The 16,857-nt window shown below is 41.0% G+C and overlaps 1 protein-coding gene across 1 annotated transcript in view; it reads left to right on the plus strand.

The window, feature by feature from the left end:
* Positions 1-6,556: 6,556 nt before the first annotated feature.
* The window catches only part of LOC102041719 (opsin-5-like), a 29,641-nt gene continuing 19,340 nt past the window's right edge, over positions 6,557-16,857 (plus strand). Inside the window, exons 1-2 of the mRNA XM_005416340.2 lie at positions 6,557-7,011; positions 15,557-15,762. Of these exons, the coding sequence (XP_005416397.1) occupies positions 6,891-7,011; positions 15,557-15,762 (327 nt within the window). The 5' untranslated portion in view covers positions 6,557-6,890. The remainder of the gene's footprint in view (positions 7,012-15,556; positions 15,763-16,857) is intronic.

The following is a 16,857-nucleotide window of genomic DNA, read 5'->3' on the forward strand; positions in this document are numbered from 1 at the left end:
GTTCTGTTCTCAGACATGATGGGAAAGGCAGTGCAATGAAAGCACAGTGCTCTAGGTTTTGCTCTATTTGATGCTGCCTGCACACAATCTCATATGAACATGTTAAAATGAAAGTCTCTGTTGTTTTGCTAGCTTGGATGCTGGAGCTGAGCATGCTCAGTGTTGTCAAAAGCAATCAAAAAGCATCATCCAAAAGGAAATCTACACTTTTTCAAAGTGGTCAGAATCAACCTGTGCATAATTTGAGACAGCACAAGAACAGATGGAGTTAAGCAGGATGCTTGCTTTTTTGTATATTTTTTTGTGATGGGCCAAAACTTTAATGAAACCAATGCAGCTCTGTCCAGCCACTGCCACATCAGTGTGACCAGTAGGCACACAAATACACTATTGCTATTGCTAGAGATATACCACAGGCTGTGCACTGACACTGCAGTATTAAGGCATGTCAGGCTTGCTTTGCCTCAGATTGCCTTAGCCTGCCTGCAACTTCATTTTAGCTGGCTTAGCAGTTTATTTTAAATAGCAGGAGACTATTTCCTGATTTGATCATGGGATATAACCACAATTTTTGTGACAGCAGTTTATTTTAAATAGCAGGTGACTATTTCCTGATTTGATCATGGGATATAACCACAATTTTTATACAGACAAGAATAGTGAGTAATTATTTTGTGTTAAGAGAAATATTTACTCCATCATTTTAATATTGCAGTGTAAAAGAAAAAAGGCCTGGCCTGGCAATTGAGGGCGGACTGTGGCCACCCAAGATGCAGGGGAGAGGAGTGCAGACATGAAGAGGCTAAGAGAAGAGGGCATGGGAATGTCATTTAAGAACTATGGATAGCTCAGCAGCAAACAATTAAATATAAACCTTTGACACAGGTAAAACTGGTTTATAGGTAGCAGAGGTATACAGAGAAAAGAAGTATACAACGTATGTAAGATATTTTTTATACAGGTCATTCAGACATAATGTGGAGTTGCAGACCAAATGAACAAGCTGTAAAGTAAGAAAGAAAATGTACCAAAAGAAGCCCCGAGCAGACTTTAGAAAGAGAAGGAAGAAATCAGCAATTTCAACATCATGCTGCTTGGGCACTGCTATTGCATTCCTTTCAGAAAAAAAAAAATTGAAAAATTATGCTCCCTGTCACCATTTCCGCCCCTGACTGAAGGCAACTGCCTGAAGACTCAAGAGAAAGAGTGGAAAGGTAAGTATAACACCAGGGAGAACGATAGGTGCTAGAAAGTATGCATTGTATTGAATAATTATTGAGACTTCTTCCCATACTCTGAGACTTCTTCCCATGTTTGTGTTCTTTATTTATTTTCTTTTGTCATAAATGAAATACATTTGAAAGGCTTTATGCTTCTCGTTTCCTTTCCCTGTCTAATTCCCTAATTTGCTGAATTTGCAATAGCTTGCTTAGTTCCTAGAATGCAACTTTAAGTTTCTCCTGACATTAAAGTCCTGCTGATACATGAAATGCTAGAGGTTTTGTTCTGCCTTTTCTGCAGAGTGATTTCTTCACATGAGTCAGTCACAGATCATTCAGTGCACCTGCCCCTGTTAGTGTATTCCAGAGCTTGGTAAGCAGAAAAAACCCTGATACCTTCTGCCTTTTTGAACCAACACCTAGGAAATTAAGGAACAGTTTTCATGTCTCGAAACATGTACCATTTTTAAATTGCAGGCATATGATGCAAGCCCATATTTGGTGAAAATTGATGCTCTAACCAGGCTCCCCTCTGAACTGGAGTGGTGAAGCGCTGCTGCAATACAAAGAGTAAAAGCCCCCCAGTGACAGAACACCAGCCAGCTGCTCTTTTGAAGTGGGTTTGTGTAAACCTGCTGCTCTAAAGAGCTCACCAAGGATGACTGGAAGGCTTTTAATGCCAAAAAGCCAAGATTTACTGTAGTAGGAGCTACAGTAACATTATTTTAATTAAAAAAAAAAAACAGTGCAACTTATAAAGGCAGGTTAGAAATAAGAGAGCTCAAATCTTGTATTTCTTTGTGCCACAGAGAGGTTCCTGCCTTTTAGCCATTCATCAGTGGTTGCCAAGAGTAGCCCCACCTCTTACAAGGAAACTATTGCCTCAGAAGCAGGACTTCCACACTTCACTTGAAACCTCTTACAAACTGATTCAGCTGCCCAAAAAGTTTTCATTTCCTTTACCATCACCTAATGTATTCAGTGTAAGTTCAGCTCAGAGCAGGGAGTTTAAATAATACAAAGCTTCAGCCACCTAATTTGCACAAAGTATTTTTCATTCTCTTCAATCATCTTTCAACATGAAAGTAGCATATATCTGAAGAAGCAAGGTAGCCTGTCTTTGTATTAGCATCAATCTAAAGAGTGTTCCTTGAGAAATAGTTCATTTCAAACTGTATATTGCAGTAATAAGCACTGACCAAGCATTTTTTTTTCTGTCAGGTAGTTTTCAATATCTGTCACAAGCTATAGAACACAACCCCCTAGAGAAAAATTAGCATTCAGGATTGATGAGAGTAAGAATAATGTATGAAACTGAATAGGCTAAAGTCCATAGAAGTCACGGCAGCAGTATGGATTTTACAATATATTCATTACGTGATGTAACCATTTTCTTAACTGAGTTTGGCAAATAACCCAACATAGGCAAAAAAAAAAAAAAAGTGGTTTAGACATTTAACTAGAGAATGCATAGAGTGCAATTGTTTTCATGCTAAAATGTCACAGCAAGAGCTGACATCCAGGTCTAAACAGGCATGTTTTGAAATATAAGTGGTCAAACATGTTTCACATTATGATCACTCTTCAGTTTAAATATTTCAGATGTGGTTTTGTTCTACAAAATTGGACATTGGCAACAAAAGACTGGATTCAGATCTGGTTCTTACTGGTAAACAATTCCAAATGGCTTGCAGCAGGCACAGTCATTCCCATTTTTCCATCAACAAGTTTTAAGCATTACTTACCTGATCTCAAGATTTTTTTCCTTTTCATTCAATGTGCGTTAGAAAAAAAGCCTGTGCAAATACTTTCAACAACTGTATTTCATTGGAATCAGGGAAAAACTACATGATCTGAATTTGGAAAGATCTTCTGTCACTGATATAAAATGTAGGTTTTGGCTACCTTGATGAAATCCATAGGCATAACTCATCATTTTGTGACTATTCATTGCAAGACTAAGTGATGTCTTGTTGGATAGTCACAGTTTTTTCATTTTGTAGTGAATATTCTAATTAAAAATGTGAAGTAAAAATTAAAATAATTTATCAAAAAGAATCTACATAGACATGTTCCAACTAATATACCATTGGATTTGCCTTGAAATCCCTCAATTATATTTCTGTAAAATTTCAGAAAATGTTATGCCTTACAGAGGCAAAAGTGTATTTTCATTCCACACAACCAATTTTCTATCTGCTAATGGTTATTTTAACCCATCCCTTATGAAAAGTTTTCCTTTTGTCTCCTCCTTCTATCGTCCTTTCCTTTAACCTGTGTAGAACAAGTATTGTGAAAAAATAGTGCTATAAGAATTTACACCGGCTTTCTGACATAATCACACCTTTGGCAACTGCCCAAATCTCTGTGCTCCTCAGGGAAAACAGGTGCTTCTTGGGAACATTCATCATATGTTTTCTGTCACATACAAATTTTAATTTTTAGGATTTTTCTGTATTGGAAACAGTATACCAGATTGTAATGTAACCAGACTATGTCGGGCCAGTCCGTGCTGCTGTGATATTTGCCTTTTTGTGCTGGTGTGTCTGGCACTTTGAAAGCACTTAGAGAGGCAAATAGGGAGGATTCAAAGGCTGTTACACATTTTAGCAGCCCAAGTAGAAGATACTGCTGGCTTATATTGCTCTAAATTGGCTTTGCCTGCTGCCTCAGAGACCACTGGTTGGTTTGGTACTTTTGTAAAATGGGCTTTATGGCCCTGTTGTGTCCTAATCCGGTCATTCCATCACTCCCTTTAGTCAGGTGTCCTGAACATCAGTGGTCCCAGGGGGTTTCTCGCTCATTCACCCTGCAGCAGCAGCTGTCCCGAGCCCTCAGGTGCACCCCGAGCACTGATTCCAGGGCGGCCGTGGGATGCGGCTGGCCGGGGCCGGCTCTGCGGTCCCCCCGGCGGTCTATGGAGCACAGATCCCGGCAGGACTGAGATTGTGTGCCTGCCCCCGGCCAGGGCTCGCTGCTGTGCCTCCAGAGCTGTGGGCCCTTTTCCCGGCCTGGCCGGGGCCTGGAGCCGCCGCAGCCCTGTCCGGCTCAGGTGGGTGCGGGGCCCGGCTGTCCCTGAGGGGACGGGGTGCAGGGCAGGCAGGGCTGAGCCTGCGGCAGAGAGGAGCGAGGCGCCGCTGTGTCCCCACAGACGTTCGCACTGTCTGTGTCCCTTGTGCGGACCCAATCTGCAGGGCAGGGGTGCTTCTGGGTCCTTTTAGGGCGGGAGTAGCTATGACTCGCTTAAGAGATGAGGGCACAGTTACTGACTGGGCATAGGAAGTCGCGCCTCCTCGTCGCCCTCGTGGCCGGACACCCTTTGCGGTAACAAAGTCGCCTTCTGCCCCAGCGTGAGAGAGGCGAAAATCGCCCTCCCTATGGCTTGGACTCGCCGCCCAGCGGTAGTCTCACGGTCTTGCTGAAACAAAATTATTGGCGCGGTTATTTCGCTGTTGCCCAGGGCCTTGTCCACGGGCTTGAGTTGGACGCAGCTCGCAGTTTGGGAGGGAGCCAGCTGCTGACTTTTTCTATCTTTGGACTGTGACTTGTTGGTATTTTTCCAGTTATGGCAATGGTGCAATCAATGGCTTTGCAATTTATATCGACAGCCACCCAAACTGACCCCTTGGATTTGAGGGTCAGAGGTGCTGAAGTTCCATCTTTCCCCTCTGTGCCCAGGGAAGAGGGTTTCAATCTGGTACGTGCGGAGTTTGTAAACTCCGCGTTTGATTTTGTGGTTGGAGTCATCTGGGAGTTGTTTGGGAGGGTTTGGCAGAGCTCCCTGAGCCATATGAGACCTTGCTGTTTGGGCTGGCTCGGGATGCTTTCAGTGTGTAGCCAGAGGTAGTGAAGAGCCTAAAGCACCTGGGGCTCTTCCTGGGACCAGTGAGGGCGGAACACCAGTCAGGACTCCTGTTGTGTCTGTCCCTGACAAAAATCCATCTTGTCCATGCTCTGCTGCCCAGTTTACTCAGATGCTGGGGTTGATTCACCATCTTAAGAGGACCCATGGGCAGAAAAGGGTTGTCTTTAAGTGCTCTAAATGTGGTAAACCAAATCTTAAGTACCTCAGTATTGCTTGTCATGTCTCACAATGCAAAGGGCAGGTGCATATGGTTCCAAGGGGCGAGTGGATCTGTGAGGGAGGCCAGCGAGGTTTTTCTACCAAGATTGGCCTGGGCCAGCACAAGAGGTTAATGCATTGTCTTGTGAGGAATTTGGAACGGATTGTTGCCTCCCATCCCAAGGAGTCATCAGCGAGGGGAGCCCACAAGAAGGTGTGGACTAAGGAGGAAGAGGCTCTTCTGGTGCAACTGTTGGAGAGGTTTGCTGGTAGCAGAAATATTCAAGTCCATTTTTCACAGTCTATACTATTTGTCTATACTACCACGGCATTTTAGTTTTCTTTTCCTATTATAGAACTGCCCATAGCATATGCTGCTCTAATCCTTTCAAAGCACTTTGTGAAGATAGTGAAGGCACTCGGGGATAATCTCTGTGAAGCCACTAAATTGGTCACCACTAAAGCACTGAGAGACATGAAACTAGGCTCCTGTAATCTGCAGAGGGAGCCTTTCTCTCCTTTGGAAGCACGGTCACCTGCAGACCCACCAAACAAACCACAGCAGTTTGCAAAGCCTCTGTTCTTCTCTGGAGGGTGCCACCAGAAGGAGGAAGGAGAAAACTACAAGCCGATCAAGGTATTAATCACTCCCAGTGTGTGAAGACTGGGGTGAGGGGAATACAATCATCAAAAAGGATGCTTAACCACTTTGCTACTCCAGATGAAGTAATTTAGACTCAAGTTTTTTAGTTATGACTACAACCTGATTGTTAAGAGAGGCCATATCTAAACTACGATCATTGATATCTCAGAAAAGACTAAAAGTATTCCCGGCTGACTCAAATCCCATGCACTTCAACAAAACAAGATCTCATTTTTCAACAGTATGGGGAAAATCCTACATCATACTTGGAGCTTACTCCAAGATTGGAGGGTCCTTAGCAGTCTAAAACTATGATCCAAAGTACTTACATTTTTTTCAACCTATACTGGAAATTACCTTCCCTTCTTTTTAAATTAACAACTATCCTGCTGGTAAAGTAAGTTAATTATTTTTTCTGCTATGTTAAAGTCACATTCTCAGGTGGTGACATCTCCCTGTTTGGTTTTTTTTCTTTTTTCACTGTGCCATTTTTTAATTTGTGTGAGATTTTTCCTGAATTTCATTTGAACTAAAATTCCACTCATCTTCAATGAAGAAAAAAAGATGAAAGTACAGTTATGTAAGCAACATATCAGTATGGTGTGGGTGTGCCTGTGAGCCTGTAGGTTATGTGGTGTCACCTTATTTTAGAGAAAGTTGTCTCTTTTGTCAGATACCTACTCTTCATTAGAGATTTTTGCACATAGCAGTAATGAGGATTCAAGCCTCCTGTCTTTTGCTGGCCACAGGTTCACAGGCTGTATTAATAGATAGGATTAGTGAAGAAGAATAGGTCAGAAGGCTGCAAAGCTCCTGTCCCTTGAGATTTCCTTCTTTAGATCATTAGTCTTATTGAGAGCTCCCTTGAATACAGCAAGCAGAAACTGAGGAAAAGGCTGGAACCATTTTATTCACCAGGACATTCTGGGGAAGGGTGACTTCTGCATCAGAAGCTCCACTGAAAATGTCTGTCCAGTTCTCTGCACAGGCACCCTGGAGGAACAACAACATCAGTTTTCTGACCAGAGAGGCAGCTGTAACAGAGCAAGGAGAGACTATCATAGGTTTCTACCTGTTGGCTTTAGGTAGGTATTTGGTTTGGGTGTGAAAGGAAACTCTTAAATAGATGTTGTTATCAAATTCAAAGTGATTCATTTGGATTTTCTCCCTAAAGGAACAGGATGGTAGAAAATGTCACTTTTTTTTTCAGCAATTGTAAGATCAGAGAAGTACATTTTGCTTTTTTTGAAAAGAGATTTATAATCAATGCAGAAATCTTAAGGAAAAATATATAGTCAGACCTGTAAACTTTCAACCAATGTTCATTAAGCTTAATATGTGGGAAGATAAAAGAAGTACCTTGTCAACAGTACATGATAATTCCATGTTTTCTTGTGTTTTAGTAGCACTGAATAAATGTTCCCTGATTTTCAGAGTTGTGACTGTTGACAGTCAGTTGGCATCCTACAATTATCTTCTGGAGAAACACAAAATATGTTTTGTGGTTCTTAACTTTAATTGTTTGTATTGTTCTTGCTTTAAATGCTGGATGCATATCGAAATTGACTTCTTCAAATAGGATCTAAGAAAGATCTAAGTACTATAACCTTATCCTGTGTTAGCAGTCACAATACCAAGTATTTCTTTTAGTTCTGCTAGAGGACAGCTATTGTAAGTGTATAACAGAGATTTGAAAATGGTACTCAGTATAAATGCACTCTGATAACACTGTAATTTTGGTTTGTTTGTTTAAATATTATCTATTTTGGGCAGACTTATTGCCAAACACAAGGAAACTTTATGAAATTTCAAAGAGTGCAAGCATGCTATGCTAGGTAATGAAAATTTCAACTATAGGACCTCTCAGAAAAATAGAAGAAAATTTAACTTTTATTTAATCTGTTCTTCTAAACAGCATGTACAAAAATGTCTGTTTTTAAATTATTTGCCTAACCTTTTTTTATTCTTAACATATTACGTATATCAATTCACCTATTAGCCCTCTGCTTACATTTGACAAAGGCTTGTGGAAGTTAAAATGTTAAATGCTAAGTATTTTAATATGTTAAATGAGACTTTCTTGTTTTTATGTCTAGAAATTAAGGAAAGTTGTGCTTAGAACAAAAACAGAGATTCTAGTAGACATATATATGGCTTCTGTCTTAGGAGAGTGGTTGTAAGGTAAATCAGAGGTATTCCAATTTATCCCCACTCTGTTCACATCTCTGTATCCCTTTGTGAATGGCTGGGAAATGTCTGCACTATCAGCTAAAGAATTAAGCAGTTGCACTTAGGACTAGAAAGAACATCTTAGGTCAGCAAGGCCAGTCCCCTACACAGACAATGTGTAATCTCATTTACACAGCTATTATGCTCCCTCATATAACAGGCTAGGGCTTTTTTTGGTGTTGTTATCACTCTTCCAATTGAAAGCACATTCCTGATTTTGTTTCTCTGTTGGATAGGAGCCTTCACCTAAATTCTTAGATAAAGTGATCACAACAACTTTATACAATTTTTGGTCATTCCTTTTAATTGAAATAAATTTTTGCTTGTGAATGACATCCTATGGCCAATCTATGTTCCTGAAGGAACAATCATACCTTGAGGTCTACCTCTGTATTCCTATATTAAGCAATTGAGGGAATTTTCTTTTGTTAGTAGGTTGATTGGGGGGCAGGGGGTAATTATATTTATTTATCCCCGCTCATAAGATCTTTTTCCTTGTTATCCCAGCACCCTTATAGTCAGGACTGGATACAGCATCCAAGCAGTGTCTTGCCATCACTATTCCCATTCATATTTACACTCTATCAACTCTACTGATCCCTCCCAGTATTGCCTCTGCATCACACTGGTCGTTCAGACTTCTTCCATCAATCAGCACAGATGTTCTCCTCTGCTGCTTCCTGGTAGTGATCTCACATCTTCTAGCAAATATCTAGGTGCCTGAGCCTTTAGGCTACTGGGGTTTGATTTCTTCAGATCCTTCAGCCAAGCTTACAAGTGCTTGCATGTCATAGCTGCTATTCTTGAAACTTACCTCAAGATTCAAAACTTGAGTTCCTTTTCCCACAGACTATGTACAACCAGCAGAAGCAATACTCCAAGTTAAGTGTAGTGTAGATCTGGTTAAAATTGATGGATGTAGGTATACCTTTTGGAAATTATAACTTTTCAAAAAATCTGTTAATTATACATGAATCTGGAAAGTCCTAATTTCTTTTCTCCACAAAGGTCTACTGTCACAGTTCTGCAAGCAGTAGCCACAGCAATTTATAATTATTAGTTTTTCATACACCAATAACTCATTCTATCCAGAGAGCTGTGATGTGGCTGAGCAAGTTCTCTGTCATACAGACACCCTCTTGCCCTTCTGGCAGCAGAGAAAAAAGGCCAGTCCATGTGCTAGCTTCCTGTACCACTGGTGCTTTAGGGCTCTGGCAAGACAGTCTATATTGGCAGGAATCTAAGGACACTTCCTTACACAAAGCCCCAAAGTTGTTCATATTTGATACTCTTGGGGTTTTGATGCCATGGCAGATGGCTTCAGGGATAACACTTCTGTAGTTACTAAGTGTTTTCTTCTCTTTCGAACTTAAGTATGGCAGTGCAGCTTGTCGCAAATTCTTATGTACTTTTCCAAAACCAAGGAGATGTATGTGACTGGTGTTAGCATTTATCCAGAAGATGGAGTTCCTCTGAATCTCCTCACCTTCACAGGATAAAGTTCTAAAAACCTAACTATATTTGGCCAAGTCTTCCCAGGGTCATTCATCTTGACAGAGCTCATGAATATCCAAGAGCCATAGTCTCACACCTTTTGCTGAGATAACAGCTCTGTGTGTCCCCTCATGGAAAGTCTCACAGGTGACAGGTAGCGCAGCTGTCATTTGTGCCAGACAGGACACTGATGTATGCATTGTATGTGATACAGCAGCCAGGCAGTTTTGGATCCAGGTGAGGCTCCTCAGCACCCTGCATGGAAACCTGAGTGCAGTGGTGTCACATGCTGACACCACGAGCAAACCAGCAGGAAGCATGTGGTACATTTTGTAAATGCTGATGGATGCTGAGACCACTGCACTGCTTCTTGACACCTGAGCCACTGTTCCATCGTTCTCCTTGTTAATGCTGTGGCCAGGGGATCAGCAAAGTGGAGGGAAGGTGCAATGCCCACTCGACAGCAGTGATCCACTCTTAGAGGGGCAATCTGCAAGTGATAGCAACTGCTGTGTTACCCTGTGCTACATCACCTGGGGCAGCATCCTCCTTCTGAAGGCAGCAGTCTGCTCCCATCCTTCCCTTCAATGAGCTCAGAACTGTCTCCAGCAGACAGGTGAAATCTTGTCCTGCTGCTGGGATTACATCTGACCCCTTTTTGCCTATGCCATAAGTGGTGCAGTACTGTGGAAAATCCTTGTACATTTTAAATTATGAGGTACAATTTAAAAGCACTGCCCACTGCTGCTGGCTTCTAGACATGGGGAAAAAATATAAAGCTTTTTTTGCTTCATAATTATTAACTGGAATTCCTAAGTTGGGTGTTTTTCTGCATTTATGCATAATTTGTTCTGTTTGCTTTCCCTCATTTCACTCTTAACTGGGCCTATTAGAGTAAATACAAGGCATAAAAGGAAATTTTATGTCAATAGGAGAGAGTATTAATTAGAGGGCAAATTCTGACTTTTTTTGAGTGCTTCCATCAGAAAGGCATGCTGAGTGCATTACCAATCCCATCAGAACAGACCACAAGATCCAAACATGCTTTAAAACATGCTTTAAAACACTTCTGAATGGTAATAGTAAACTGTTACTTGACAAGTGACAGAATGAGTGTTATTTTGGGATTTTGTTTGACAGATAAATCTGAGAAGGTGGGAAAGGAAACAAGCTATTCACAGAACATTCATCCCCAAAATGATTGCATTTATTGAACAAATAATCTGTCCATGCTTTGTCAAGTCTAAAACAAGATGACTCTTTTCCTTCCTGCCAGAACTGGCAATATGCCCTGGACAGGATATTGTGTGTGTATAATTGGCAGCAAAGACTGAAAACAGAGTAGGGTCATTTCACAGTTGCAATAGTTAATGACAGCTTTGCAAATTCTCTGGATTTTATCACTGTTTTAATTAAAGTTTTCTGGGCAGAAAATATTTTGCAGTGAGCCTCTTCTGATTGGCATTTACGCTTGTCTATGTGTAGTTGTGTAACTGATTTCATTCATGCCTGCTCTGCATTAAGATGCTCAATCCAATTTCTGTCATAGAGGAAGGTTATTTGCTGAGGAAAGAGCTTAGTTTGTCTTGTGACACTGAGCCTCACCTTTTGCTCTCACTTCTTGAGTTCTTCCACTTAAGGCTCCATTTATATTTTAAACTGTGATGGCTGAGTTGTAACACCCATTCTTCTATTTCAGTCTTGCCAGGTTTTACAAGTAGAGGCCGTGCAACAATGTCTAATAAGAGCAAGTTAAGTAGAAAGTGTAATAACCTATTTTGGCTGGGCACAGGTGAACTAATCTATTGGAAATGTGGATGACCAGCTCAGAGCTGTCAATTCACATGTGCCAAATTTAGCGCTTCAGGAACAATGTTAAAAACGAAACTGCTTGCAGTCTCAGGTGCTTATTACTTGTTCGGTGACCATCTCAGGTACATGAGGAAAAAATAGGGCATGTCTGAATGCACAGGATGGAGGGATTTGACAGAAATATTTTTAAAATTACAATGTACTTTTTTGATATTCTTAGAGTTAAACAAACTCAGTGTTCTCACTTGCTTTCAGCAGAAAGATTTTCAGTCTCCTTAGTCACACTTTCTGGCTACTATTCTGCATGGGCTGGTGGGCATCACACTGACTCAGGAGTTTGTGAATAGCTGAAGGGTTGCCAAGCAAGCTGACTTTCACTAGCTTGCTTGGCAGCTCTTCTGTTCCTCCCCAAGAAATCATGGATAACAGCACCAGACTCCCTTGTGGAGTGCTTTTGACATCTGTGATTAAAGTGCTCTCTTAGAGAGTGTTATTCCAGGAGAAAGATTACTACTAAATTATATAGGGGTAATGCATTTTTAATACTGCTGTCCATCCTATTCCTCCTACCTCAAATTGCTTGCAAAACTACTGAAGTATTTGTATATTATCTATGTATTTTGCCATATCAGAAGATGTAGCATCTCTCTTATGAGCAACTCAAGTCAGACTGTGCTAATGGGAAAGATGTGATGATCCCTCTCTGAACCTTATGCTGGGTGGCAGTGCTCAGTTTCTGCCTAGCTACTATTTTTTTTTCCTTCTCTCTCACCACATTTTGACCTCAGTTGAAATCTGTCTTTTTTCACCAGGATTGCCTTAGTATACTGGGTTTGGATTTTGGGGTTGGTTTGGGTTTTTTTCTGCATACTCTTATGAGTGAATATTAGTGACAGCTTGCAAAAGATGGAACAAGTTCCCTCAGTTGTTTATTTTTCTATCTTCCGTTTACTGAGATGATACCTGGTAACATGGAGGCACTTCAAAGTTCAGAGGTTTCTTTCTGGACTCTTGATCTACCTCTGATGTCCCCTGAGGCACACACCACCTGAAATGCATTTGAGGAGATCTCTGCCCTCACTGAGAGTGTCAGTGCTATTGCTCTGCTTGCCTTGAATTTTCAACCTTCTTCCCTGTTATGCTGTCAGAGCTTGAGGGAGGAAGGGAGAGGGGTTGTTTGGTTTGAGCCGTTCTTTTGGTTGGGGTGATTTTCTGTTTTGGGGTGATCTGTTCAGGTCTGTTTTTAAAGTCATACAGTCAATATGAGCAGCAACCCAGACTAGCACATGTATCTGATGGCACAGAGATCCAGTGTCCCACAGTCAACTACTGTAGTTGACAGCAGTTTTATGTGACCACTGATTTGTGTTATTGCATGGTCTACTAAGAATTTATTTTCTTTTCTTTTTTTTTTTTTTTTTTTTTTTTTTTTTTTATTTTTTTTTTTCTTTAATGTTCTGTCTACTACCCAGACAGAACATTTTAGGGACTGGATATGCCAGTGCAGGTTCTTCTCCACTGCTTTGCTTAGAAGGACTGTGCCTACCTGCAGAAATCATACTCACTCTGTAACCTTTTCTCCCTCAATGCCTCCCTCATCTCCAATCTCAGTTTGTGAATGTAGTTCCCAAATATTATCACAACTCTGTCTGTCTCACCTCTCATTGCTCTAAAATGTGCAATGTTGTTTGATGTGATGTTTTGCTCAAGTTCTTCCTTAAGACACTTTAACTGAAAATTCCTTACCCTCCAGGCTCGGGGGAATTTGCTCTGTATATTCCCAGGAAGGGCAGGTGTCTGACACTGGGAGGGTAGCCCTCCTATCCATTACAATGCACTGGCAAAATTTTGCTATTTACAAAGGAGGTGCTATTTTATTTTGTCTGCCAGTTTAGCACTATGTCTTCATATGGACAGGGAAAAATATTTCATACCTACTGCCTTGATAACTATCTAACCTTGCAGAGGGTAGAACCAACATACACAGACAACACAACTCCTATATTTGCATTTCAGGCTATCCTGATTCATTCCAAAGCCTTTCTCCCCCAGTGCCCTGCTCTGCCTATTCATAATACCTAGACTCAAACAAAAGTCACAAAATCCCTGAGTTAAAGTGCATGCAGTTGCTCAAAACAAGACTTGATTAAGAAACATTGTCACCTAGTGGCCAGAACAAGATATATTTATTATTGCTGATCTTATAACAAGGTATACATAGAATGTATGTGTGTATCTCAGTGTATCATAGCACCAATGATTATTTCTGGTAATACCATAGGCTGACATTTCAGCTCTTCCCAGTTCAAATACTCTTCACATGTGCATTCACTAAAAAAGATAGAGCAGCAGAAACTTGGCAATGCTGCAAAGAGAACCTATTAAAAGTAAATTGCTCTACAGAAGAAGCAGTTCATAGAGCCATACAGAGGCTGTCCCATCAGCCACCTCCCTCCCCCCACAAAGTACCCAGCTCACCTCACCAGGAGGTATCTGCTCAGTCTCTTTCTCTACAGAACAAGTGTCTTGCTCTTTGGCATTTCTGCTCCTGAGGCTCCCACATGGCCTGGAGAGGGAGAGGCAATTTCCTCCCCTCCCTTCCTAGCCCCAGCAGCCTGGCAGTGAAGTGCTGGATTCTTGACATTGAAGTGATGTTTCCTGAAGGAAGGCAGCTGCCCTCTTGCTACCTATCAGCCATCTTTCATGGCACAGACTCCTTTGGATATCCAGAGGTGCTGTGCAGAGCCATCATGTCACATCCCTCTTTATTGTGTTTGTTCATCTCTTGCTGGGTCAAGATACAGCAGCCTTACTCTGGGATATCTGCTCTTTGTGCCTGGGCAGAGGCTGTGTGTCAGCTCTTCTCTCCCTCTCCTGGGAATATTGTAACCTGGCATAAGCCACCAGGTGTTGCATGCCTTATCCTGTCGTGGGCAGCAGACACTCGAAAGAGGTCATATCTGGCTCTGCCTTGCCAAGGTGAAGCGAGGCCACCAATGTCAGAAGTGGCAGAGCAGGTTTGTAGGATAGAAGCTGGAGCTAGTGGGGAGCCAGGTGCTGCCTGACCTGCTGCTCAGCCCTCCACCCCCTTAACTCGCTAAGCCACATTTTCAACACTGAACCTGACACTTATCTATATACTTTCTGTTAAAAGTCATTCATCTATATACATCTATGTAATTTCAAAAAGTGGGATGCAAGCTACCAGGGCCTTGTGCTGATGGGCAGAGAAATAGCTGTGGACATTTGGAAACTCTAGGTCTCTCCAGCAGAGTGTCTGCTTTTCAACAGCTTTGCAATTATCTCCCTTGTGTTTTGCTCACATACTTAGACACATTCAAGTCTGGCATCTCTGTTCCTGGAGAGTAAGAGAGAATGCAACTTTCTGTAAAATTAAATAAAAGAGACTTTGAAGTTCTATTCCAAATATTCTCTTCATATAGATTATCATGTGTATTACTGAAAAATATTCCCATCTAGGACAGACTTTGCTGCAAGGAGATCCTAGATTGTTCTAAGAGAAGAAACCTAGTTGTATTAGGTGCACTTTTCTAAGGAGAACTGATAAAGCAGCCCTCTGGCTATGTGTGTGAACTTTCTGTATCCATTATTGTATATGAGGAACTTAAACAGCTGCAGATTTTGGCAGATTGTTTGTAGTATCTGCTCCACTCTACCAATCTTTCTTCCTTCTTATTTTCCCAGGTGTAACACTTACGAGTTTCATCTATCCACTTAAGGAAAAAACTTTCAGGGAAAAAATCCACTTTAGACCCTTAAATGGTGCATCTTCAGTAGGTGTAGCAGCAGCTCTTTGTCTTTGTTCTGTTTTATTACTTGACTCAATTACTTGCTCTTTCTTCTGAAATGCACCCAGCTGCTCAAAAAGGTTTCATGCATAGTTGTCTAGTGGATAATCTGGTTTAATATACTTCCAGTGGAACAAAAGGGCATTTTAGAAGATATGTCATACATTTACACACTCAATAGCTTCTTTCTTTATTTGCTTTTTTGATTTCATCAAATCATAGAATGGATTGAGTTGGAAGGGACCTTAAAGATTATCAAGTTCCATGGATTTAATTTTTTTTCCAGGTTGGTTGTCTTGGTTTGGAAACAGCATTGTGATTTTTGTCCTGTATAAACAAAGACATCTTCTGCAGCCCACCGACTACCTCACATTTAACTTGGCAGTGTCAGATGCCAGTATCTCCGTGTTTGGTTATTCACGGGGCATCATTGAAATCTTCAATGTCTTCAGAGATGATGGATTCATTATCACGTCAATATGGACTTGCCAGGTAAGACTGGATTACATTTAATTAATCTGACAAAATTAATCTGAAAAAAGGAGTGTAGCTATTTCTGTGGGTGTGCTGTATATAAATAACCAGACAGTACCCAAAGCATGAAAGGAGGTAGTCACTAACCTTTCAAAAGGAGTGTGTTCTCTTTTGTTACACCTATAAATCTATGCATTTGATTGGTGCTTCACCAATTTTCAGTGGGTTTTTTTCCTGTGTATTCACAACAGTTCTTACTAGTTTGGTGTTTTTTACTTCATGTCAGAGCTCACAATCATGTTGGAAAATCAAGGCATAGGCTGTGCTTGTCTTCAGGTCACCTGAAGCCAGCCTGGTTGTTGCTTTAAGACAAATGTTAAAGTGACAATGTCAACTCCTGCTTGACAAGGCATGTAGAGCCAAACCTCCACACAGCATTTGGGCATAACCATACATTTAAGCATGCAAGGTTTTGCACTAACTCAGTTGTAACTCTTCAATCACATTTCTAAACTCTTGGTTGATTCATTGCCTGTGGTAGAATGAGTGATTTAACTTTATGGCACAGTCATGATCTTGGAGGCAGCCTTTGTTGGAGTACTCGGAAAAAGTTATTACTGTTAATTCCGAAACATACCTGTGTGGGCAGAATATAAATGCACCCCATGGACAGATAGGCACAAAGCTGGCTCCCTGGTGCTTTCAGCAACATCTGTGAGAAAGATTATACTCTGTTTCATCAGGGAATCAAAAATCTGAAAATGACAGGATAGCCTACGGCAAGGTGTAAGAAAGATCATGATGAAGGAAAAGAGAGAGAAAAATAATCCTATTTTCTTGGAGGCTTGGTTTTTTTGGGTTTTTTTTAAGAAGGAAGTTAAGCTATTGTACCACATAGATGAAAGAACATTTACAAGTCATGTCCCCTCCATTTCAATAAAAAGGTTCTGTTTATGTAGAGAGGAAGACTTCCTGTAGGAGACTGATTAACCTAGGAGCTGTAGCTTGATCTAAAAAAATATTATTTTATTGTTTAAAATGTATGTCTATAGTCATTTGGCAGAAAACAATTTATCAAAATGAAGCTAATTATTTCCTCTGCAAAATAGCACT

This window comes from Geospiza fortis, unplaced genomic scaffold (genome assembly GCF_000277835.1).
Source record: "Geospiza fortis unplaced genomic scaffold, GeoFor_1.0 scaffold41, whole genome shotgun sequence".
Classification (NCBI taxonomy): Eukaryota; Metazoa; Chordata; class Aves; order Passeriformes; family Thraupidae; genus Geospiza; species Geospiza fortis.